Raw genomic sequence first — 25665 nt, 5'->3', positions numbered from 1 at the left:
ATTCAGTGTGAATTACAAATCACAGAAGTGAGTTTTAACTCATTTGTAAGATGAGAAGGGGGAAAAGAGGCCAAATTAGCCCAAAGATTATCAATCTGTAGCTATATCTCCTTTGCAGAAAAAAAAAAGGAATGTCATTTTGAAGACCTAGCATTCCCCTCCCCTCAGGTGGTATTGGAAAAATATTATGTCCTGGATGTCAGTGGTCAGGGCTTAGAAAGTAGGAAAGTTGAAAAAAGAGACTCAATTAGAATTAGAAGAATTTAGTGAGGACTTTTCCCTTAAAATAAAGAATAGAAGTCTTGGCATTAAGAGCCTTTAACTTCTCATTCAACAGATGATCTGAAAAAGTTTTCCATGTTTTATATTCATTACCCAGTCCCTGGGCAATAACATGTTCAGAAAACTTATTTAATTAGCACAGTTTGAACCCCTTCTAGAGGAGTCTTCCTGTTGATCTCCACACTTCCAACTTCTCTCATCTACTTTCAGGCCAAACATTCCAACTCTCCCGCTCTTGTTTTTCACACCACGTCCTTTTGCTCTTTCCTCCAAAAATCTTCTCAGCACATCAACCCCTTTGCTCTAGTTGTATAGTTCAGTTCACTTCATTTCAGTTGCTCAGTCGTGTCGACTCTTTGTGACCCTGTGGACTGCAGCACACCAGGCTTCACTGTCCATCACCAACTGCTGATGATGCCATCCAACCATATCATCCTCTGTCATCCCCGTCTCCTCCTGCCTTCAACCTTTCCCAGCATCGGGATCTTTTCAAATGAGTCAGTTCTTCGCATCAGGTGGCCAAAGTATTGAAGTTTCAGCTTTAGCATAAGTTTTTCCAATAAATATTCAGGACTGATTTCCTTTAGGATGGACTGGTTGGATCTCCTTGCAGGGCAAGGGACTCTCAAAAATCTCCTCCAACACCACAATTCAAAAGCATCAATTCTTCAGTGCTCAGCTTTCTTTATACTCCAACTCTCACATCTATACACGACTACTGGAAAAACCATAGTCTTGACTAGATGGACCTTTGTTGGTAAAGTAATGTCTCTTCTTTTTAATATGCGGTCTAGGTTGGCCATAACTTTTCTTCCAAGGAGCAAAGGTCTTTTAATTTCATGGCTGCAGTCACCATTTGCAGTGATATTAGAGCCCCCAAAAATAAAATCTGTCACTGTTTCCATTGTTTACCCACCTATTTGCCATGAAGTGAGGGGACCAGATGCCATGATCTTCGTTTTCTGAATGTTGAGCTTTAAGCCAATTTTTTCACTCTCCACTTTCACTTTCATCAAGAGGCTCTTTAGTTCTTTGCTTCCTGCCGTAAGGGTGGTGTCATCTGCATATCTGAGGTTATTGATATTTCTCCCGGCAATCTTGATTCCAGCTTGTGCTTTATCCAGCCCTTCATTTCTCATGATATACTCTGCACATAAGTTAAATAAGCAGAGTGACAATATACAGCCTTGACGTACTCCTTTCCCGATTTGGAACCAGCTGTTGTTCCATGTCCAGTTCTAAATGTTGTTTCCTGACCTGCATACAGATTTCTCAGGAGGCAGGTCAGGTGGTCTGGTATTCCCATCTCTTTCAGAATTTTCCACAGTTTGTTTGTTGATCCACACAGTCAAAGGCTTTGGCATAGTCAATAAAACAGAAGGAGATGTTTTTCTGGAACTCTTGCTTTTTCGATGATCCAACGGATGTTGGCAATTTGATCTCTGGTTCCTCTGCCTTTTCTAAATCGAGCTTGAACATGTGGAAGTTCACGGTTCATGTACTATTAAAGCCTGGCTTGGAGAATTTTGAGCATTACTTTACTAGCGTGTGAGATGAGTGCAATTGTGCAGTAGTTTGAGCATTCTTTGGCATTGCATTTCTTTGGGATTGGAATGAAAAGTAACCTTTTCCAGCCCTGTGGCCACTGCTGAGTTTTCCAAATTTGCTGGCATATTGAGTGCAGCACTTTCACAGCATCATCTTTGAGGATTTGAAATAGCTCAACTGGAATTCTATCACCTCACTAGCTTTGTTCTTCGTGATGCTTCCTAAGGCCTACTTGACTTTACATTCCAGGATGTCTGGCTCTAGGTGAGTGATCACACCATCGTGGTTATCTGGGTTGTAAAGATCTTTTTGTACAGTTCTTCTGTGTATTCTTGCCACCTCTTCTTAATATCTTCTGCTTCCTTTAGGTCCATACCATTTCTGTTCTTTATTGTGCTCATCTTTGCATGAAATATTCCCTTGGTATCTCTAATTTTCTTGAAGAAGATATCTAGTCTTTCCCATTCTGTTGTTTTCCTCTATTTCTTTTCATTGATCCCTGAGGAAGGCTTTCTTACCTTTCCTTGCTATTCTTTGGAACTCTGCATTCAGATGCTTATATCTTTCCTTTTCTCCTTTGCCTTTTGCTTCTCTTCTTTTCACAGCTATTTGCAAGGCCTCCTCAGACAACCATTTTGCCTTTTGCACTTCTTTTTCTTGGGGATGGTCTTGATCCCTGTCTCCTGTACAATGTCACGAACGTCAGTCCATAGTTCTTTACGCACTCTGTCTATCAGATCTAGGCCCTTGAATCTATTTGTCACTTCCATTGTATAATCGTAAGAGATTTGATTTAGGCCATACCTGAATGGTCTAGTGGTTTTCCCTACTTTCTTCAATTTAAGTCTGAATTTGGCAATAAGGAGTTCATGATCTGAGCCACAGTCAGCTCCCAGTCTTGCTTTTGCTGACTGTATAGAGCTTATTCATCTTTGGCTGCAAAGAATATAATCAGTCTGATTTCATTGTTGACCATCTGGTGATGTCCATGTGTAGAGTCTTCTCTTGTGATGTTGGAAGAGGGTGTTTGCTATGACCAGTACATTCTCTTGGCAGAACTCTATTAGCCTTTGCCCTGCTTCATTCTGTACTCCAAGGCCAAATTTGCCTGTTACTCCAGGTATTTCTTGATTTTCTACTTTGCATTCCAGTCCCCTATAATGAAAAGGACATCATTTTGGGTGTTAGTTCTAGAAGGTCTTGTAAGTCTTCATAGAACCATTCAACTTCAGCTTCTTCAGCATTATTGGTTGGGGCATAGGCTTGTATTACCATGATATTGAATGGTTTGTCTTGGAAATGAACAGAGATCATTCTGTCGTTTTTGAGATTGCATCCAAGTACTGCATTTCAGACTCTTCTGTTGACTATGAGGGCTACTCCACTTCTAAGGGATTCCTGTGGTATAAGCTCTCTGCTTTCTCAAGCCTTGTCTGTTCCTACTCACATGCTCTCCTTTCAGGCCACTTCTTAAGTTTCTGTTATGTTCCCACTTCCTTCCAGTTCAAAACACATCACACAATGTGGAAACCAGCCAGTATAAGAGATTTGGCTTTTCTAGGTAAAACAAACTAATCACCACCCCACTTACTGTGTGTTTAAGCTAGGAGCACTGCATATCTTAAGTATTGTCATGGGATAAATAAATGCCATATTTAAAAAGAATTCCCTGCAGTGCCTGCTTAAGTTGGTGCTGTGTAAGCTGTCACGAGCTAAGCATCTTCCTTCCCTCCTTAGAACGTGCTGGCTGTGTCATCACCAGTGCTGTCGGGTGGGCCGTGGTCCACAGCAGCAGACCCCGGCCTCTTCCTCTCTCTCCTCAGTTGCATTGTGACAGGGACAGTGAGGACCGAGACGAGAAGACTCTTTTAATCTCCTTTCTGTAACTCAGCTACATTTCCACTTACAGATCTAGCCAAAAATTTGTCCATAATTCCTCTTGACAAGCTCTTGTTTCAGATTAACCTTAACTAAAAAGCATTCTCTGATTCTTTCAGGAATCTGACATTGCTGGTCAATCAGGAGGTTCTGGGCGAGGACCCCCAAGGTTGCCACCCAGGTAGGTAAGCATGGGAAAACCTCTAAAAAGCCAGTTAAAGAAAATCTAATGACTCCAAGACCAGACCTTTTTCCCCATGTTGTTGGCCTTCTATCTTTTTTTAGAAATAAGTCACAAAGTTCCCCAGGCCACTAGCCCACAGTCTACTTCTGACAGCAGGTTGTAGGCATCTCTGTTTCTTGTTTAGCATAATCTAACCATTCACAGAGCACACACATGAATCTCTGTTGTTGTTGTTCAGTTGCTAAGTTGTGTCCAACTCTTTTTGACCCCATGGACTGCAGCATGCCAGGCCTCCCTGTCCTTCACCATCTCCTGGAGTTTGCTCAAACTCACATCCATTGAGCTGGTATTGCTATCCTATTTTCAGAATTAGCTTTCTTTGTTTTAATCTAAATTAGAGTTTTAATAATGATTCCTAGGACATGAACATTAGAGTTTGTTTTTCCCTTCCTAATAATCTAGAAGACCCCATCACATCTACATGATATCTTATTATAAGCTTTTCATCTCAGGCGTTGGTAGAAAGTGCTTAGTTTTCTGAAACAGTCATGGTGTGTTTAAGAGCAAATGGGGCCTTAGAGAGCTCATGATAGTAAATGCTTGTTTGTCTTGAACTAATGAATCTCTAGTGCAAGATAAGAGGAAGCTGGAACATCATGGCATTTCTTCTAATAATATAATGTTTAATGCAGCAGTCATTTGCTGAAAAATAGCATACCCTGCATGTTTCAGTAAATGGTGTTACATTAGCAGAAAGCTGCGTGCGTGTGTGTGTGTGTGTGTGTGTGTGTAAGAAAGGACAAAGCAGAACTACTATCAATCAAACACTGACTCACAGCTGCCACATTGAATTTCAGGCCTGTAAATGGAAAAGTCATACCAGCTCGACAGCCTCCTCCCAAGGGGGCCCCTGAGAGACCACCTCCCCCTAAACTTCCAGCAACCAGAACATCAAATAAAAAGCTGCCTTTTAATCGGTCTTCTTCTGACATGGATCTTCAGAAAAAACCAAGTAACTTGGCACCTGGACTCTCAAAAGCCAAGAGTCAAGTCTTTAAAAATCAAGATCCAGTACTGCCCCCGCGCCCCAAACCAGGACACCCTCTCTACAGGAAGTACATGGTAAATGTAACTTTTAAAAATGGTTTTGGTCCAGAGGTTTGTCCTAAAGTATATATAAGACCCCTGTTCCTTAGAAAAAGTTGGTGAGACAAATGTGTAATTGCCCCGTGATGCTAGAGTGCTTTCGACAAGTAGGCTGTGATAAACCTAAGTCTTTAAAGCACAGTTTAGAAAAAACTGTGGAAAAGGAAGCAGGGCAGACAGGGATTGCAATGTGCTATCTGGCTTGACCAAACAGAAACTCTGAAAAACCTGACCCAGTAGATTATACTGATGGGAGTATCTGACAGATATTATATTCACATCTCAGTATAGTTTGTATCTTATATACTCTGTGTGCCTTGCCCACAGAGTAAAATTTGAAGTGAAGTGGAAAGAAAGTTCTTATTAAAATGGTTTTTCCCTCATTTTCCACTTTTTAAAATCTGATTATCATGGTCCATTTAAGAGTTACCAGTTAGAAGTTTTCATCAATAATCAAGATAGTTGAGATATTAATTTTGTTCTCTCTGAATGTTTTTCTTCTCCTGTGACCTTAAGCCTTTGTCTTCGGAATTGATGTGTTCTCTCTACTTTGGTCAGGTTAACCTGATGAAATCTAGAGCAAATTAAAATGATAAGAAGCAGGAATGTTGGCACTTTTTAAACAATTGTACAACAGTAGCTCTTAACAAGAACAGCATTTATTCATTTCCTGTTGTTCTACAGTTCCATCATTGAGCTGGAAATTGTTCTCATTTTAAACCATTTAAGATTTTTTTCTCTCTTCTTAAGGGAATGATATAGACAGAAAAGAAGGAGGTAGGATATTCATATATATTCATATTTATTTAAACTGATAAAATTTTAATTGGGATAGGGTTACTTAATAAAAGCAGCAGCTGATGTGTTGAGTACTCATGAGTCAGGCATTGTTTGAAGCACTGCCTAGATCTGATAGATAGAGTGCCTGATGAACTATGGAATGAGGTTCATGACATTGTACAGGAGACAGGGATCAAGACCATCCCCATGGAAAAGAAATGCAAAAAAGCAAAATGGCTGTCTGGGGAGGCCTTACAAATAGCTGTGAAAAGAAGAGAAGTGAAAAGCAAAGGAGAAAAGGAAAGATATAAACATCTGAATGCAGAGTTCCAAAGAATAGCAAGAAGAGATAAGAAAGCCTTCTTCAGTGATCAATGCAAAGAAATAGAGGAAAACAACAGAATGGGAAAGACTAGAGATCTCTTCAAGAAAATCAGAGATACTAAAGGAAGATTTCATGCAAAGATGGGCTCAATAAAGGACAGAAATGGTATGGACCTAACAGAAGCAGAGGATATTAAGAAGAGATGGCAAGAATACACAGAAGAACTGTACAAAAAAGATCTTCATGACCCAGATAATCACGATGGTGTGATCACTGACCTAGAGCCAGACATCCTGGAATGTGAAGTCAAGTGGGCCTTAGAAAGCATCACTATGAACAAAGCTAGTGGAGGTGATGGAATTCCAGTGGAGCTATTTCAAATCCTGAAAGATGATGCTGTGAAAGTGCTGCACTCAATATGCCAGCAAATTTGGAAAACTCAGCAGTGGCCACAGGACTGGAAAAGGTCAGTTTTCATTCCAATCCCAAAGAAAGGCAATGCCAAAGAATGCTCAAACTACTGCACAATTGCACTCATCTCACATGCTAGTAAAGTAATGCTCAAAATTCTCCAAGCCAGGCTTCCAGCAATATGTGAACCATGAACTTCCTGATGTTCAAGCTGGTTTTAGAAAAGGCAGAGGAACCAGAGATCAAATTGCCAACATCCGCTGGATCATGGAAAAAGCGAGAGTTCCAGAAAAACATCTCCTTCTGTTTTATTGACTATGCCAAAGCCTTTGACTGTGTGGATCACAATAAACTGTGGAAAATTCTGAAAGAGATGGGAATACCAGACCACCTGATCTTCCTCTTGAGAAATTTGTATGCAGGTCAGGAAACAACAGTTAGAACTGGACATGGAACAACAGACTGGTTCCAAATAGGAAAAGGAGTACATCAAGGCTGTATATTGTCACCCAGTTTATTTAACTTACATGCAGAGTACATCATGAGAAACGCTGGACTGGAAGAAACACAAGCTGGAATCAAGATTGCCGGGAGAAATATCAATAACCTCAGATATGCAGATGACACCACCCTTATGGCAGAAAGTGAAGAGGAACTAAAAAGCCTCTTGATGAAAGTGAAAGAGGAGAGTGAAAAAGTTGGCTTAAAGCTCAACATTCAGAAAACGAAGATCATGGCATCCGGTCCCATCACTTCATGGGAAATACATGGGGAAACAGTGGAAACAGTGTCAGATTTTATTTTTCTGGGCTCCAAAAGCACTGCAGATGGTGACTGCAGCCATGAAATTAAAAGACGCTTACTCCTTGGAAGGAAAATTATGACCAACCTAGATAGCATATTCAAAAGCAGAGACATTACTTTGCCAACAAAGGTTCATCTAGTCAAGGCTATGGTTTTTCCTGTGGTCATGTATGGATGTGAGAGTTGGACTGTGAAGAAGGCTGAGCGCTGAAGAATTGATGCTTTTGAACTGTGGTGTTGGAGAAGACTCTTGGGAGTCCCTTGGACTGCAAGGAGATCCAACCAGTCCATTCTGAAGGAGATCAGCCCTGGGATTTCTTTGGAAGGACTGATGCTGAAGCTGAAACTCCAGTACTTTGGCCACCTCATGCGAAGAGTTGACTCATTGGAAAAGACTGATGCTGGGAGGGATTGGGGGCAAGAGGAGAAGAGGACAACAGAGGATGAGATGGCTGGATGGCATCACTGACTCGATGGACGTGAGTCTGAGTGAACTCCGGGAGTTGGTGATGGACAGGGAGGCCTGGCGTGCTGCAATTCATGGGGTCGCAAAGAGTCGGACACGACTGAGCGACTGATCTGATCTGATTTATTCCTCACATCAACCCTGTGAAGTGGATACTATTATTATGTCTGTTATGCAAATGAAGAAAATAGTACTCAGAGAGATTAAATGGCCTGTCCGGAATCACAAAGCCAGTGATGGTGGAGCCACGGTTTGAACCCAGATTGACTGGTCTAAGCCCATGCTCTTTAGCGTTAAGCCACACTAAGGAAACAGTGTTACAGGGCTTCCCTGGTGTCCAGTGTTAGGACTCCACACTTCGCCTGCATGGGCGTGGCTTCAATCCCTGGTTGGGGAACTAAGCTCTCACAAAGCCCAGCCGGTGTGGCCAAAAAAAGAGAAAGAAAATCATGTTACTAATTGTAAAGTCTGTACTCACATTGGCTGTTCCATGTTAAGAGCCTCACTGGGGGTATCAAATTTCGCTTATCGGTCTTAGCATAGCTATATAATGTCAATAAAGCATTTGAATAACTTAAAAGTGAAGTGAGAGTGAAAGTCTCTCTCAGTTGTGAAAGTCTCTCTCAGTTGTGTCCAACTCTTTGCGACCCCATGGACTATATAGTCCATGAAATTCTCCAGGCCAGAAAAGTAAAGAAATTAATAAATCAAAATGATGATATATTAGAGTAGTATGTCTCTTTACAAAGTAACTCCTTAAACCCCCCATCTGTCCTGTGGCTGCCCCACCATTAAATTGCCCCCCAGGGTCTCTGCACCCTGGCGCTCTGACAGCTGCTGCGAGCCGCCCCACCCTCCCTGCTCCTGGGGCCGCGCCCGTGCACTGCGTGTCTTTGCTCCCTTTCCTTGCTGTACGTGAGATTGTGTGATCACATCTCCTGGGCTGACACGTGCTCATCAGCTGGAATTTACCAAGGCAGGGAGCAGAGTCCTCTGGCCAGAACAGCCGACAGACGTAAAAGCCATTCTAGGATCAGACAAGGCTGAGTGACCAGGAATGACTGAGGTCAGGCAGTGAAATGGGTTTAAATAGACACTTGCGCCAGAGAGACTGCAGGGAAAGAGATTAAAGGCAGGTAGAAGCAGCCTGTCCAGTCCCCCGTCAGCCCCTGAACTGCAGGCCGAGGCCAGTGCCGAGCATTCACCCTCCTGGTGCTCTGGGAAGCTGGTGGAGCAGGCCTTCTCGGTTGTGACTGAAGGGGCACCTTAGGCTGCCCTCAGCCCCCGAGTCCTGTGTGCTCAGCCCCAGGCCCCCGAGGACTCTGCGTGTCCTGAGAAGCGGCAGCCCCGCCAACGATCCTGAGCTTGCGGAAGCTGAGGGAAGAGTTTACCTGCTGGAAGTTACGCTGCAGGCGCGTGTGCCAAATCCCCACCTGATCGGCCTCTTAGGACGCAGTTATTTGATTATGAATAATCCTTTATATTGGTTTATGTTCAAGCTGTCTGTGCCTCATGGAATTGCCAATGAAGATGTCATCCCGCAAAACCCTGGAGAACTTTCTTGTAAGGTAAAGTAGAGCTCCTTCTTTACTGACAAGTTTTTTAAAAAATTTGCTGGCCTCTGTTACTGTTTTACACATTATTAAATGCTTTAGGCTCCAAAGATTAAAATGTGGAAAAAGTAATAATGTTTTATTAAATAATAATTGCTTCAGAGAGTGGTATTGTACCTTACAGCGTGGGGACGTCCTGGTGATACTGAAGCAGGCAGAAGGTAATTACTTGGAGTGCCGGAAGGGAGACGATGCCGGCAGAGTTCACCTGTCTCAGATGAAGATCATCACGCCGCTTGATGAACATCTTAGCAGCAGACCAAATGTGAGGAATTGATACCGTACCATCCTCATATCACACATGGCAGCACATTTCATAGAACTATTAATTATAGCTCATCCTCAGGTTTTTATTAGCACGTTTATTTTAACCAGAGTAAAAATTACAGTAGCGTTTTATTCCATTTTAAGAATAAATTACTTCTAAGAGACTTGCCGCTGCCAGACTAATCACTTTGATACAGAGTGACTACCGGGTGGCTTGCCTTCCTCGTATCATGCTGACTTACAGCATCCAGGACACGTAGTCATTAATTTTCAACTGTGAGAGCTATTTACTTTTGAAATAATGTAAATACATTTACCAAAGTACTAGAGATTGGTTTTCTAGCAGAATGGATAATTATTTTAAGGAGGGCCCTATAAAGGCTGACATTAAAACACTTCCCAGTAAGATTTAAGGTGAGTATAGACCTTGTTTCTCTGATCATAGCTCATAAAATAATGAAATGAAATGTTACAACACTCTGAATTCACTATTTAGGCCTAACAAATCTGTGGAGCCTAGGAGAATACAATGATTATTGAAGGTCATTTGTTGAGCAAGAAAAATGCCATTGAACAATTTACAGAGGCATATTTTTTAAAGAGCTGCTTAGGGTACCCAGTTAAATTTTCACTGTCTTAGGTAATGTGGCGAACATGAAGAATGAGACCTATCAGTCATTAGGCCAAGTTAAAGTCTTTGGTTTGCCATCATCCTAGTTTGCATAATCTCATCCAGTTCTTCTTGGAGGGCAGTCTGTCATTTGAGGTTTGCCAAGAAACTAAAGATTCGAGTTTCAGAGAGCAGAGAAGATATGTGTTATGCTGGCCACAGCTGGAATGGTGACATTTCTGACTTCAGCCTCGTGGGGAAAGCTCTTCTGTCGCTCACTTTCTCTTTGTTTCAGGAAGCATTACCCATCTGTGACCACTGTTCTGCCTCTCTTTTGAACACGTTGGTGGGTAGCCATGGGGATTGTACTGCCGGAAAGCTTTCCTTGATGACAAACAGAAGCTGAAAAAATTACAGCTTATTCTTTGTAAACACTCACGGTTTTGTCCCTTGGAACATTACCTTCCTCATGCTTGTGCCATAGACTTGCAGAAAGGTGACCACCAGTGACCCACAGCTGGTGAAACCCAAGTGGGGCCTCTCTCAGGCTCTGGGTCATGGCTAACATTACCCTTTTCAGAAAAGTAAAACCTACTTGAAAGCCTAGTGTGAAGGTAAATATCCCTAAAACTGTGTTAGGCTCTCCCCTGCCTTAGTCAACAGAAGACATTGCACTTTATGAGTTAAGGCCGGGCTGTCCGAGCAGGGAGGCAGGGATTGTCACCTCGCGTGGCTCCCACAGCTGCGGGTCTCACTTCCCCTCCCACCACCGGAGGCAGTGATCTGACCTCTCTGAACCTCATTTTTTAAATGTGTGAAATAGATATGAGAATCCTCAGAGTTGATTATAGAATTGATTTATCGTTATGATTCCATTTATATGAAAGTTCAGAATGGGGAAATCCAGAAGGTAGATCAGTGGTTGCCCAGGGCTGGGGGAAGGTGAGGGGGAGTGATGGCCAATGGGTGGGAGGCTTCTGGAGGGATCATAAATGTGTCCTAAAGTTAGATTGTGGTGATGGTCACACAATGCTGTGAATATGCTAAAATTAGGTACACTTTAAATGCTTGAATTTTATGGCAAGTGCCTTATATCTCAAAGATCCTTAAAAAATTAAATGAGCTGATTAATTTAGGTAATTTAGCACCTGTAAGGTGCTTAGTATAGTGAATAGTGCATAGTGAGCAAACAGCGTATATTAACTATTCTCATTACTCATTAGTATTAGCTATTATAGTCATACTAGAAGGAACTTTGAAATATGTTAGATTTTCCTCCCAGATACCCCCACTAATGGTGTGTTCCTGCCCCTGAGTTGTTCCTGCCCCTGTGGCCAGCCCCGTTCGCCTGCCCTCTCGCCCTTCACCTGCCAGGCCAAGGTGATGAGCAGCATCAAGGGGACAGCCGTGCACAGGAGGCGGGGAAGGGGAGCGGGAGGCACAGGCTGCCTGCGGTCCCACCTCCACCCATTTGGCTGGTGTCTAGGCCTCGGGCCATCTGCAGGTCCATGTTTATGTTTGGTGTGGGGTAGGCCTCTGCCTTCACTTTTTCCAGATGTAAAGCCATCTAGTCTAACACCATTATTGGAGCAGTCATCCCTTTGTCTACAGATGTAAATCAGAAAAAAATGAAAACCACACATATACTAAATTGGATAAATAGTAATTTTTAAAGCCCCTCCAGGCTTCACATATCTCATAGTTCCTTTACAATCCCTGAAATTCCCATTATGCCCATTTATTTAAGAAAAAGCACTAAGCAGCCTCTAAGAAAATGTCGGTGTTGCTTTGGTAAACTAACACACCAAGCTGCCTTAGCCCTTCCTGTATTACGCTGTATTACGCTCTTCCTGAGCTGTATTACTCTCAGCTGACGTGAGAGAAGGCAACGTGCCTCCACAGCTGCCTTACAGTTGATTCAGAAAAGAGTTGCGCAAAGGAGCTGCAGGGCGGACATGGAGGGAGTGGGCCATGACCCCTGAGGTCTGAACATCATGGTCAGGAGAGGGGCAGTCCCTGATGGGCAGGGGCCATTAAAGGAAGGAAGAGATGAGAAAGGCACCAAAAAATCACTTTCATTTAAGAATCAAAGCGATTAAGTTATAATTCCAAATAATATCCATCAGTCAGACTGGATGGTGATGATGTGGATAACAACTGCTTGTCATTAAGAAACAGGCAGTCTTCAAATGTGGCTTCTCCTCTGGCCAGTCTAAGCAGCTGGTTAAATGGGTAGAGAATATTGAATTCTGTCTGCTAATTTACTTAGAATTACTATTGAATAAACCATTCAGATTAAATAGAAAATCCAGGCCAGGCATGGGAGGTAGCATTGGCTTTCAAATTAGAGAAGGCATTCAGTTAAGTGGTAATAAATGAAATGGATTTTACTTTTTGTGAATTATACTTTTGTAAAAGTTGTTAGCTCTTTTCATTATAAAAGGCACGAGTGTAAATTGCAGAACTTCCTTCTTTTTCCATCTTAATGAAGAGAATACTTTTAAGGTCTTGTTCTTAAGGTTTAGTCCTGATCATAGTTTATGGAAAAAGCGATCCCTGAAGGGTGAAGTGGTAAAAATGACTACCTCAGGGTAGAGTAGATACTGCTTTAAAACACAAAAACAACCAACAAAAGCTTACGTTTAATTTCCTTTTGTTTACTCTCTCAGTTTAAGAAAAATGCTGGCTGCTGCTGCTAAGTCGCTTCAGTCGTGTCCGACTCTGCGCGGGGGCTATCATAATTGAGATAATTCTCCTCCAGCAGGGACTCATACCTTTTCCACTTGGTCATGATTCTCTTGTTTGGCTCAACTGTGTGGTTTGCATCTTGTACTCATAATTGTGTCAAGAGGACCCCAATGAGGAAAAAAAAAATGGTCTCCGAGTGAATAATGAACCCAGCGTTCATCATGCGCACCGCACTCACTGCTCTGCTTCTCCCTCAGGACCCAAGCTGCCCTCAGAAGCCTGTTGACAGTGCTGCCCCTCATGCCATCGTTCTTCATGATTTCCCAGCAGGTGAGGACACAGATGATACAGTGGTAGAACCTTCGGATCCAAGATCGGGCATCCTCCCAAGGTTAACCTCTCAAGGACGTCTGTCTTCACTTTCTGTACCCATGGAGCCCTGGACTGGACGGGCCATCTTATCCATCACCCCACCTTCAGGAAGAGTTGACTGCACCCAGCCATGCCAGAAGGCTTACCTGCACACCCTTGCTTTTGATACTCCCTGTGAGAGAGAGAGGAGAGAGTGTTCCCCTTACACAGGAACAAATAGCAGCTTGCCTACCAGTTGGAAGCTGTTTAACTCTTTCCATGTTAAAGCAATTTAACATAATGAAATTAATTCAGCTTTAATAAGTGAAGTTCTTTTCTGCTAAGGGTTGTAAAACCAGCGCACATAGCTCAGCTATTGCTGATGAAGTGAAAACACACATTTTTGTAATCAATTTTAAAGTACCTTTTATATCCAAGGATTCAAATAAAATAAATTCCAGATTTATTTATAACCTTTTTTTGTCCACTTGGTAGACTGATTTTTATTTCAGTGTGAGTAAATTTATATGCTGAAGAGCAGTAGGACTCCCTTAGTATTTTGAGATTGAAATGATTTTTTAGCATGGTTGAGAATCATATGAATATTATACCGTGTCTATAAATTGTTTCGTGTTTCATTGTTAAAATATGTATTCAGCAGACGTTTATATTGGCACAGAAGAATCTCTGGCAAGTGCAATGTTTTGTGTGTGTGTGTGCTTAAACAAGCATTCCCTATCACTCAGTGCCTGGTAAATATATCTCATTTGATCTTAAAAGGGGAAACTCATAATAGCAATATCCAGAAAAAAAAATATTTTTAAAGTCAATTCAATTAGTATAATCTGTTCTCAGAATCGGCAGAACATACCGCCTTGGTGGACAGAAGTAAATGCCACTCTGTGCTCTGCTTTATTCAGCTCTGCAACCAGGGTAACTGATCATGCATCATTATAATTTTACCATACAGAACAAGCTGATGATCTGAGCCTCACTTCTGGAGAGATTGTTTATCTTCTGGAAAAAATAGATACAGATTGGTACAGAGGGAAATGTAGAAACCAGACTGGTGTATTTCCGGCCAACTACGTCAAAGTGATTGTAAGTAGATCGTGCATGTTGAAATTGGTCACATATTCAGTGGAGTCTATGTAATTCACAGTTTGAAAAAAATAACCAGATGCCTAGATTCTTGGCTTCTGGTACTGTCTCTTCCATTAATTCGTTTAGTATTTGAAAAATTCAGAAATAAAGGTTTGTTCAACTAGGTAGTAGTTAATTATTAATATATTATGGAGCATTAGAACTTAATGCTTAAATGCTATCTGAAATCCTAAGGTAAAAAGCTACTGCAGGTCCACTGGTGAATCAGCTATTCTTGGAGGGTTGATAAGCACATGAGGGTATATGTTAATTCTCTGAAACATTCAGCAAACAAGAATTAACGATACTGGATTGTCGTATAGGAATGTTTGTTCTCCAAGGTTATGGTACCACTTCTCTTTTTCTTTGGAGTGCATTTCATTATTGATTTCTTTCATTCTTTCCATCCCCATTCATTTCCGTCTTAAAAAAAAAAATATATATATATATATATATGAGATTTCCCTGATGGTCCAGTGGTTAAGAATCCACCTTGCAGTGCAGGGAACAGAGGTTCAATCCTTGGTCTGGAAAGATCTCACATGCCTTGGGGCAGCTAAGCCAGTGCACCGAACTACCAAGGCCAAGCTCGAGAGCCTATGTGCCCCAACTGCTGCAGCCCACGTGCTGGAGCCGGTGCTCCACAGCAGGAGAAGCCAGCACAGTGAGGAGTCCGTGCACTGCAGCTGGAGAGTAGCTCCCACTCACTGCAGCTAGAGAGAGCCCACACAGCACAAAGACCCAGTACAGCCATAAACAAATAGATTAAAAGATTCTTCTTTAAAAAAAAAAATAGATTTGGCAGTACTAAAGTACTTTCATTGGAGGGAATGGTTTTTCACTTAATAGTTTCAAATCTGACTGAGAAACATTATATTAAAGTGTCATAATTTTACACACCCTCACAGCCTACCTGGTGAAAGCAGACCCCTGTGGTAGAGCCCTGAGTGTTAAGCCCGGGTGGCTGAGAAACACAGAGATGAACTAAGACTGCCACGCGAGCATTTACATCAGTGGGAAGAGAATGACTCACTTGCTGATATAACTTACTGATACTGAAAAATATCAATAAAGCTAGCTTAAATAGTTGAACATGAGCCGCTTATTTGAGGCGGGGAAGCAAATGATTTTCCATCAGAAACTTAGCAAACAGACATAACAGATAACCTATGTTTTTCAAGTATAAATGAGATTGAGTCTCTTGAATTACAAAATGTGGGTCTTCCAAGTAGTCTGATGTAGTAGTAGTCTGGAGAAACCCAACCACATTCTCTACATTAACATTAAGAATAATGTTGGTTTTAGCGCTCTTCCCCATTTTTCTTCTGCCCAGTGTGGCAGTGCTTGAAAAAGCACAGTTACCACACTGAAATCAGTCACACTGCAGTTGCCACATTATTGGTGTGTTATTTCTAAGCCTGCAAGTTTAAAAAATTGTTTTAAAACTTCAAACTTTTGGAATTCATCAAGAAGGACACTTCTTTATTTAATGTAAATCTCAAAGCTTTAAGTAGTTTTCCGACTTAGTGCATTATGGTCAAATATTTCATCACAACTTAGCTCTACTGAGCCTTGTAGATGAGGTATTATATAACGTGCTCACCCCTAGATGCTCCCTGAGTGCTAAGTCCTCTCTTCCTTCCCTACTTACAGTGAAGGGGAAAAAATGGCCCAGAGTTATGAAAAGGGAGAGCTTCACAAGTTTGATTAAAAGGTTTTATTTGGGGTCATGGAAGTATTGCAGAGTTCTACCAACACTTTGGCTAGGCGTCTAGATAGTACCTATGCCTAGTTTCTGTGCTAAGCCCTCCTCACCTGATGTTTTCAACTTAGGGGATGTGAGATAGAGAGCCCCAGTTAGGGGGGAATGACATAATGTGCTTATTCCAGCAAATAAGAGGAAGATGGGTTGTCTATGCAAGGAGGGCCACATCACAAGTTATGGAGTTTTTTCAAAACCCAAATTCTGGATTTCATACCTTTTTAGCATCTATGGTGTGTTTTGTCGATTTAATACCTAGCTAAACTGGTTAACCTCAGCTGTAAATTTCCTAATTACTTAGCCTTAAATTTATCTTATGAAATAATACAATTGTTGCCTTGATTTTTGTCTTTACTAGATTGATGTTCCAGGAGGAAATGGGAAACGGGAATCCATCTCATCTCATTGTGTTAAGTAAGTTTTACTTGTGTTCTTTTGCACGAAATACAAAGGATGCGAGCATTTATATCATAAAGAATTAACAAGCTTAAACACTTCAGATGCATGATTATTCAGATTCTCAGTATGTCTTTTTTAATTATGAGGAAAATGACTTGTTTAAAAATCCTGATGAAATTGCAGCATGCTGATAGTGGCAACCCTGTGTGCCAATGTAGGGCGTATAGACAGCCACGGTCTGTCCTGGTGCTTCCCACAGCCAAACCTTGTCTGAAGAGACAGGTTTTATCATCCACTGCATTTTGTGTTGGCCTTCTGGTATTTATCTACCAAACTGATTTCTAGAAAGTTCAAATATTTTTGTCATAGTGTTAGGGAACCATTGACCAAAACCACCTGCGTTGACCAGGCATGATGATAACCACTTGAACAAGTTGTCTCACAATAGGAGGTCCCAATAAGAAGCATGAAAACTAACCAGGAAAATTTGGGAGAGGCCAAAAAAAGGAGGAGATGCCTGCCCATAATATGTCTTATTAAACTAACTGGAAGAATTTGGGAGGGGCCAAAAGGAGGGGAGATGCCAGCCTATAATATGTCCTACCAACGTCCCAGAATCCTTCCTGCTGAAATTCTTCTTGGCTGATCAATGCACACGCCACCAGGAAGGACCCTGAGTCAGAGACAACCAGGAGGCTCACCCCATTACAATAAAACCTGGGACTGCCAGTCGTGTGGCAGAGCAGTCCTTCTGGGTTCCCTTACCCTGCTGCTCTCCACCCGGGTGCCCCTTCCCAACAAAGCTTCTTGCTTTGTCAGCCCATGTGTCTCCTCAGACAGTTCATTTCTGAGTGTTCGACAAGAGCCCACTCTCTCCTCCAACAATAGAAAGTATTTAAACCTAATAGAAATATGAAGTCTACAGATCTGCCAGGTATGTTGTATTGTTTTGTTTTTGAAAGTATCTAGAAGAAAGTAAATCCCATGGATGGAGGACCCTGGTGGGCCGCAGTCCATGGGGTTGCTAAGAGTCAGACACGACTGAGCGACTTCACTTTCACTTCTCACTTTTATGCACTGGAGAAGGAAATGGCAACCCACTCCAGTGTTCTTGCCTGGAGAATCCCAGGAACAGGGGAGCCTGGTGGGCTGTCGTCTATGGGGTCGCTCAGAGTCGGACACGACTGAAGCGACGTAGCAGCAGCAGAAGAAAGTAAAGGAGGAGTTAATTTGGAGGAGGCTTCTTTTATGTTTGAAGACCTTTCTGTGAATTTATGTATCCTTTTCTGCATCATTGTAACTCCTTTGTGATTTAAAACATTGCCACAATGCAACTTTATATTCCAGTTAAATGAGCAAATTAATAGAATGCAGTACCTCCTGAAGACTGTAAACCTGTCTTTGAATAGGTCAGACATAAGAAGATATGCTCTCTGAGGACTTCAGAAAATAAATGCAAAGGTTATCACAAATAAGAAAGCTTCTGAGGCCACAATAGTTTAATTCTGTTTCAGGTTCAGCTTTTCTCCTGTTTTTAAGCAGTGTTCACTGTGTCAGCAGGTTGAATTTGAAGTGGGCTTTCATAGCCGTTGATCCACTGACCTGACTTAAATCAGACTTTGATTGCAGCCAGTACCAACCTTTTCTTTTCAGGCAATTGCCTCTCCTTTGTCATTGCCGTTGAAACTTCCTTTCTGAAGCCTCAAGTCGAAGGTTTGGTATACAGTCATGTCTTCGAGGGATGCAATTTCATCTCTGTTTTTATCTTATTATCAGTCAGAATTGCAGATCATTTAAGGATTGTTCCAATTCTCAGAAATGAAGCCTTTTTAAAGGAGATACAAAAATCACTTTAAAACAACAGTATTAGGTATAAGATTAAATGTTATAAGATAATGTGCCGAGTGTGTTTTCTTTGAACCTCCTAGTTTTGAAGACCATTCATCTATATACAGAACTCACTGATTCAGCATGTCTTAAGCATCTACCCTGCCCAGCTGATGCCCATTGCATTTCTGCCATGAAAGTTTGATGTCTTGCCCTGAGATCCTCAGGATTAATACTTCTAAACTCAGTGTGTTTATGACTGAGAGGGTTCAGACTCGGCCCTGGATTACTGTGGCCCAGGGATACAAAAACATGGAGACTGGGGGGATTCTGTCCTGAAAAGGTGATCAAAAGGTGTGACAACCTAAACCAACCGCCAGCTGCTTATCTGGCATTCTGCATGTGCTAGAAACCTTGACTTTAGCCTTTCTGAGTGAAACAGGCTCGAATCTACAAAGTAAGGACTGTCATTTAGAAATGTAGCTTATTCTTTTTCATGGAAATTTTAAATTATGCCTAGTATATCTTGTTCCAAAGTAAATACAAAATAAATATTCACTGAAGGATTAAATGAGGGTTTCCAGGCATTTTGAAAGTTAGTAGTGCCTAGTTTAACCCACAAATGTGATCTTCTTTCTTCAGAGGCCCAAGGTGTGTTGCTCGATTTGAGTATATTGGAGACCAGAAGGACGAGTTAAGTTTCTCAGAGGGAGAAATTATTATTCTTAAAGAGTATGTGAATGATGAGTGGGCGAGAGGAGAACTTGGAGACAGATCTGGAATCTTCCCCCTTAACTTTGTGGAACTCATTGAGGATCATCCCACTTCTGGTACAAATGTTTTAAGTGAGTATTGAGAATATGGCTTTTTATTGTGTACTATCCTAATTCAAATAAACCAGGTAATAGGTTAATACTTAAGTTGAATAATAATCCATATTGCCATATTTTTTAGGGTAGAAGGAAAAATGATTTTTAAATGGTATTTGTCATGTTGGGGATAGTCATTATTGGGGCAGTCTCTCAAAGAGCTGGCATTTGCATTTTAGATAATTAGCAGTAGCTTCATGTTTTTTTTACTAAAGTTGCTCAGTCATGTCCAACTCTTTGCAACCCCATGGGCTACACAGTCTGTGGACTTCTCCAGGCCAGAATACTGGAGTGGGTAGCCTTTCCCTTCTCCAGGGGATCTTCCCGACCCAAGAATTGAACCGGGTCTTCTTCATTGCAGGTGGGTTCTTTACCAACTGAGCTATCAGGGAAGCCGTTCATATTAGCTATCAGGGAAGCTTCATATTAGAGATGGCAAAAAAAAGAATCATCAACTTTTAAACAGAAATGGCCTGTAGAGTATAACTAATGCGTTTCCTCTTTCAGTCTGCAGTAAAGAAAACAAACCCAGAGAATGTAGTTTGTACTGGCCTGGCAAAGCTAGTAGCCAGTACGTGAAGAGACTGATCTGGAATCCCAGACTTTTTACTTTCCTCCGAAAGATTTTCCCCAATGCTGTGTGGTCTTTACATCTCAAGTTTTGATTTTTCTTTTAAAATATAGGCACAAAGGTACCACCAAAGACCAAAAAAGAAGATTCTGGTGCAAATTCTCAGGTAGGCTGCTTGAATAGATAACTGTGGTGAAAGCCAAGTTTTATCTCTGGGAGGACTATTAAAATCATAATTATCAAAAGCAGTGTTTAATTTTTAATTCGTGTAGCAGATATTTGAGGTAAATAGGTGATCAATGCCTTTCTTGCTCATAGAGCTCATCATACAAATGAATTAGAAAAACATACAAACACTGATAAAAATTAACGAGGAAAGAGACATTATTGGAATATTCATGAAAGAGATAGTATAAGTAAAAAAGGTTTGTTTTGGGGTTTTTTTGGCCGCGCACCTTGGTTCCCTGTCCAGGTCTCAAACCCATGCTCCCTGTGTTGGGAGCACAGAGTTTTAACCACTGGACCATCGGGAAGTCCCTAAGAAAGTCATTTAACCTTACAGTAATCAAAGAAAGGCCTTGTAAGGAGACAGTAAAATACCATTTAACATATCTAGTTAACCAAAGATTCAGTACAACAACAGCAAACAAGTAATTACAGGTAAGTGATTGTTAAAAGAGGAAAAGTACAGATTATTGTTATTGTTTTTATCTCTCACCCTAAAGATGAAAAATGAGACAAGGTTTTAGTCACAAAGATGGTCATAGTGGCGTTATTATAATGTGAAAAAACTGGAAATAACCTGAATATAGCCATTATTGGGAAAATGTTCTGAGGCCATGAAAAACTAGATTTGTAAAGTAAATGTCATGGGAGGAAAACATATAGTGAAACTGAATATACAGCATAAAAAGACTAGCAGGAAATGTATTTAAGTTGTTAACATTCAGTTTCCTTAGGTGGTTAACATTATAGATCAGATCAGTCGCTCAGTCGTGTCCGATTCTTCTCGACCCCATGAATCGCAGCACGCCAGGCCTCCCTGTCCATCACCAACTCCCGGAGTTCACTGAGACTCACGTCCATTGAGTCGGTGATGCCATCTAGCCGTCTCATCCTCTGCTGTCCCCTTCTCCTCCTGCCCCCAATCCCTCCCAGCATCAGAGTCTTTTCCAATGAGTCAACTCTTCGCATGAGGTGGCCAAAGTACTGGAGTTTGGGTATATTTCCCATTCTTCATACATTTCTGAACTGGCCAAATGTTCAGGAACATTTGTATTATTTTTATAGTGGGAGAGAGAAAAAATGTAGTAAAATTTTTAGTGTTTAGCATGACTTCCAAAGTTCAAACTGGACAGGAGTGTGAGTGACTTCCATCGTTTTTTGTGACAGGTTTTAGGAGACGAGCCCGACAGGGTCGTTGTTTGTCACAATGTCAGGGGTCACTGGGCTGTGTGTCTCAGTTCTTTCATCCCCCCACTGATCGTTAAACAGGAAAGAAAGTGACCACAGTTCTTCGAAAGGAAACGTCCTCATGGTGGCCACTGTTGCCCAGGAGTGACAAGGACTCTTCTGTAGAGTTGGTTTCTCAAGTGCGGGAACAAGAGGAGAGGGTTAGGCTTTTTGTTTGCTTAGTGGTTGTTTCTCTTTGAAGCCATCAACTGCTGAGCACTTAAGGTGTGCCAGGCCCTGTGCTGAGCAGTCTACATGCAACACCTCGTTTGACCCCACGTGAGCCCTAAGATGAAGCTAAGACTTAGCGTAGTGAAACGCCTTGCCCTGTGTTAACTGGGAGTGACAGAACTGGTCTGGAACCCAGGCCCATCTGGCTCTAAGCTTTTGATCTTAGTGTAATCTTTGCCTCCCTGCTTGAGCTTCTTGAACACAGGGCTCCCATCCGAGTTCGCAGAGACTCCTTGTCACAGAGCAGAACCCTCTTATGATGTGTTTGCAGCAAAAAGCATTCTTGTTGGAGCATGAACCATCACGCCAGGTGGTTACCCTGCCAGCCTTGAAGCGAACTGTGACTTGAAAAATTAGAAGTGTGGACTGATGGAGACTTGGGCCATGGGGTCCGATAACCTCTCAGCCAGGTGGTGTGCTCACTGTTCAGTCATGTGCACACTCGTGTCCAACTGTTTGCAACTCCATGGGCTGTAGCCCACCAAGCTCCTCTGTCCATGGAATTTTCTAGGCAAGAATACTGAAGTGAGTTGCCATTTCCTCCTCCAGGGATCTTCTTGATCCAGGGATGGAACCTATATCTCCTGCATTGCAGGCAGATCGTTTGTTGCTGAGTCACCAGGTAAAGACCTGGGAATTAACAGACTGCCCATTCTGATCCTTCCTAATTTAGGTAAAGAGCTTCACTGAAAATTATATGCTTGGAAATTCCCTGGAAGTCCAGTGGTTAGGATTCTGGGCTTCCAATACCAAGAGCCTGGGTTCAATCCCTGGTCTGGGAATTAAAATCCCACAAGCTTGTAAAGCAATTATCCTTCAATAAAAAATAAATTAATAAAAAAAAAAATCCCACAAGCTGCACTGTGTGGCCAAAAAAAAGAAAAAAGGAAAATTATATGTTTGCCAGAATGTTTTCTTGTGTCATAAATACTATATACAAATATGATAAGCTGTTATCTAATTTTTTAATGTAAGTAATGTCATAGATCATGAGCTTCCCAGTTGGTGCTAGTGGTAAAGAGCCCACCTGCCAATGCAGAAGACATTGCAGGAGACACAGGTTCAGTCCCTGGGTTGGGAAGATCCCCTGAAGGAGGGCCTGGCAACCCACTCCAGTATTCTTACCTGGAGAATCCCATGTACAGAGGAGCCTGGCAGGCTACAGTCCATGGAGTTGCAGAGAGTCGGACATGTCTGAAGTGACTTAGCACACACAATGTCATAGACTGTAATTAGAAAGAAACTTTTACTTAAGCATTATATATCCCTTAAAAGCAAAAGTCACAAATTTTATCACATGTCATTTAGAATTTTAAGAAAAAGTTACTGGGAGCTTTAATTTCTGAAACTCACTAGTGACGTTAGGTATTGAGTGATTTAAAGTGGCCCTCAGACTTTGAAATGTTATGACCCCTTAGTTTTTTTGCCACCACTTTTTAAGCTTTGTGAAAATTAATCTGAAATAAAATTTCATGTTTCTTACCAAACTGATTTGTAACAGGAGAACAATCTTTGTGGAGAATGGTGCGAAGCTCTGCACAGTTTCATGGCAGAGACCAGTGAAGACCTATCCTTCAAGAGGGGAGACCGGATCCTGATCCTGGAGCGAGTGGACTCCGACTGGTACAAAGGCAGACTGCGGGACCGAGAGGGCATCTTCCCTGCCGTCTTTGTGCGGCCCTGCTCAGGTACCACTGCTGCCCGGGAGGCTCTTACCCTCCAAGGGGACCCCCAAGACCTTTGAAATGATACAGATTTCTTGTCCCTCTGGCCGTGCTCAATTTCAGTTGTTTGCCTGTTTTTGAAAGTTAATTCATAAAGTTATGCAAACTTTCTGCATATAATTTGTTGAAGTTATGGGGGAAAAAGAGATAAAGATACCTTTAATCAATAATGGCTAGTTTTATCTCCTGAATATATTTTCTGTAATTTTTTTTCTGCTAAGAGAACATCCTTCATCTTTTTGCAAGTTAAAATAAATTCAAAATTAATTGAAAATATTATGTCCTGGAAGTGACGAGGGGATTTCTTAAAATGTTTGATTTGTGTTTTAGTCAATGACTTTCTATGTATTTGAATTTTTGGTGTCTTCATAGCTGAGGCAAAAGGTGTGGCTGCTTTATCACTGAAGGGGAGGAAGGCCAAAGCCTTGTATGATTTCCATGGGGAGAATGAAGATGAGCTTTCCTTCAAGGTCAGAATGTGTATCTCTTTTGTAACTGCATTAAGCAGCTGTAAATTTTGAAATGTTTTCAGGGTGAACACTTGCATGGAGTATTGATCACTGATCAAGAATGAACAGATCTCAGACCCTCATTCTTAAGGATGAGATTAGAAAAGTGATTAGGGCAAATGTATATTATCAGCAGATCATTTAAGTACTTTAAAGTCTTATTGATATTGCTAGACCCACAGTTGCCTAACAAATTCCTTATTCCTCAGCCTTATGACATGCGATCTCACTAATGCTGGAGGTTTCACTGGAAGCCCTAGTAAAGGACAGTCCTCAGACTTCCCTGGTGGTCTCCAAGTTAAGATTCTGTGCTTCCACTCCAGGGAACACATGCTTGATCCCTGGTTCAGGAATTAAGATCCCATGATGCCACGCGGCTCAGCCAAAGTAAAGAAGGGATGATCCCCTGCAGGGCCCTTGCAGCCTGCTGCTGTCGCGTCGTGAAACCAGTGGGGAAGCCAGGTGGCCCCTGCTACAGCTGGCCTCTGCAGCAGTGCCTCACAAGGCCCTGGAGTCTTGTCCACAGAGATACTGAATAGACTTTGGGTAGTGACCCCAAAAGATTAAGGTACTTTGAGGAGGGTTTTTTAAGAAGCCTAAAGCCTAACCTTAATCTTAAACAGAATACTTGCATGATCCTGTTTCCACATCCACAGGTGGATTGTGCTCAGAGGAGCGTACCCAGGGCAGTACTGTGGTATTGGGCCAGATGCTGTCAGAAGAGTTGTCAGGCAGTGGGAAATTCTCCATCATTGGAGATACTCAGGGAATTAGAGTATCCAGGAGTGACTGGACAAGATGAGACTTAAGACAGTGGGTACCCACATAAGGTTTACACCTGTATACAACAAAATGAGGAAAACAGCGATGGCTGGGGATGTGGAGGCTTTAGGGGAGTCATGGAGAAAGGTGGCATGCTGAGATATGTCAGTATAAGGTTGCTAACTTTTCTGTTTTGTGATGGAGTTTACTTTCTTCTGAGAATTTCTTTTTCATATTAAAATGTCATTTCCATTATAAAATATTACTAGTAAATGATACATATTTCTTACACAAAATTATAATTGGTAACCCTATATGTTTCTTTCTCTTTTTAATTTCTTGGTCCATAAAATCCAAATGTTTAGAAACTGTTGCCCTAGTCCTTTTCAATCTTGAGAGTCAATGGCTCAAAATTAATTCCTTTTATCCTCAAGTATAATGTTACTGTGAGTGAACCCTCTGGATTCAGACTTCAGTTTTGGCCTTCATTTAGGTTATGTCAGTATAATCATCCAGAAAATAGGTTGTCTTCAGGCATTTTTACAAATGCCTGACTGTAAGCGAGATAGTTCTAGAGTCTTTTAGTTAAGGGATGCCGTACCATTTTAAGTATTGTTGATCATTAATATTTTATTCAATATCCACAGAATATTAGTAAATAAAACTTTTTAAAAATTGTCCTAGCTCTCAGAAAACACATGTGGCATGTATGTATATATGAATCAGAGCTAAGAAAAACAGTTTTACAATACAGTATACTAACGCATATATATGGAATTTAGAAAGATGGTAACAATAACCCTGTATACGAGATAGCAAAAGAGACACTGATGTATAGAATAGTCTTTTGGACTCTGTGGGAGAGGGAGAGGGTGGGATGATTTGGGAGAATGGCATTGAAATACGTATAATATCATATATGGAACGAGTCGCCAGTCCAGGTTCGAGGCACGATACTGGATGCTTGGGGCTGGTGCACTGGGACGACCCAGAGGGAGGGTATGGGGAGGGAGGAGGGAGGAGGGTTCAGGATGGGGAACACATGTATACCTCTGGCGGATTC

The 25665-nt window shown here is 41.6% G+C and overlaps 1 protein-coding gene across 7 annotated transcripts in view; it reads left to right on the top strand.

The window, feature by feature from the left end:
* The window catches only part of SH3D19 (SH3 domain containing 19), a 209126-nt gene that overhangs the window by 180046 nt on the left and 3415 nt on the right, over nucleotides 1-25665 (top strand). For all 7 annotated transcript variants that reach the window (XM_027513430.1, XM_027513429.1, XM_027513433.1 and 4 more), the window contains 11 exons: nucleotides 3828-3889; nucleotides 4750-5014; nucleotides 9324-9392; nucleotides 9562-9702; nucleotides 13260-13332; nucleotides 14324-14454; nucleotides 16617-16672; nucleotides 19127-19329; nucleotides 20038-20090; nucleotides 23109-23295; nucleotides 23704-23801. In XM_027513430.1, coding sequence (XP_027369231.1) covers nucleotides 3828-3889; nucleotides 4750-5014; nucleotides 9324-9392; nucleotides 9562-9702; nucleotides 13260-13332; nucleotides 14324-14454; nucleotides 16617-16672; nucleotides 19127-19329; nucleotides 20038-20090; nucleotides 23109-23295; nucleotides 23704-23801 — 1338 coding nt within the window. The remainder of the gene's footprint in view (nucleotides 1-3827; nucleotides 3890-4749; nucleotides 5015-9323; nucleotides 9393-9561; nucleotides 9703-13259; nucleotides 13333-14323; nucleotides 14455-16616; nucleotides 16673-19126; nucleotides 19330-20037; nucleotides 20091-23108; nucleotides 23296-23703; nucleotides 23802-25665) is intronic.

Source organism: Bos indicus x Bos taurus, chromosome 17 (assembly GCF_003369695.1).
Source record: "Bos indicus x Bos taurus breed Angus x Brahman F1 hybrid chromosome 17, Bos_hybrid_MaternalHap_v2.0, whole genome shotgun sequence".
Lineage (NCBI taxonomy): Eukaryota > Metazoa > Chordata > Mammalia > Artiodactyla > Bovidae > Bos > Bos indicus x Bos taurus.
Note: the sequence above shows the minus strand (reverse complement) of the source record. Positions and strands in the feature narration are given on the sequence as shown.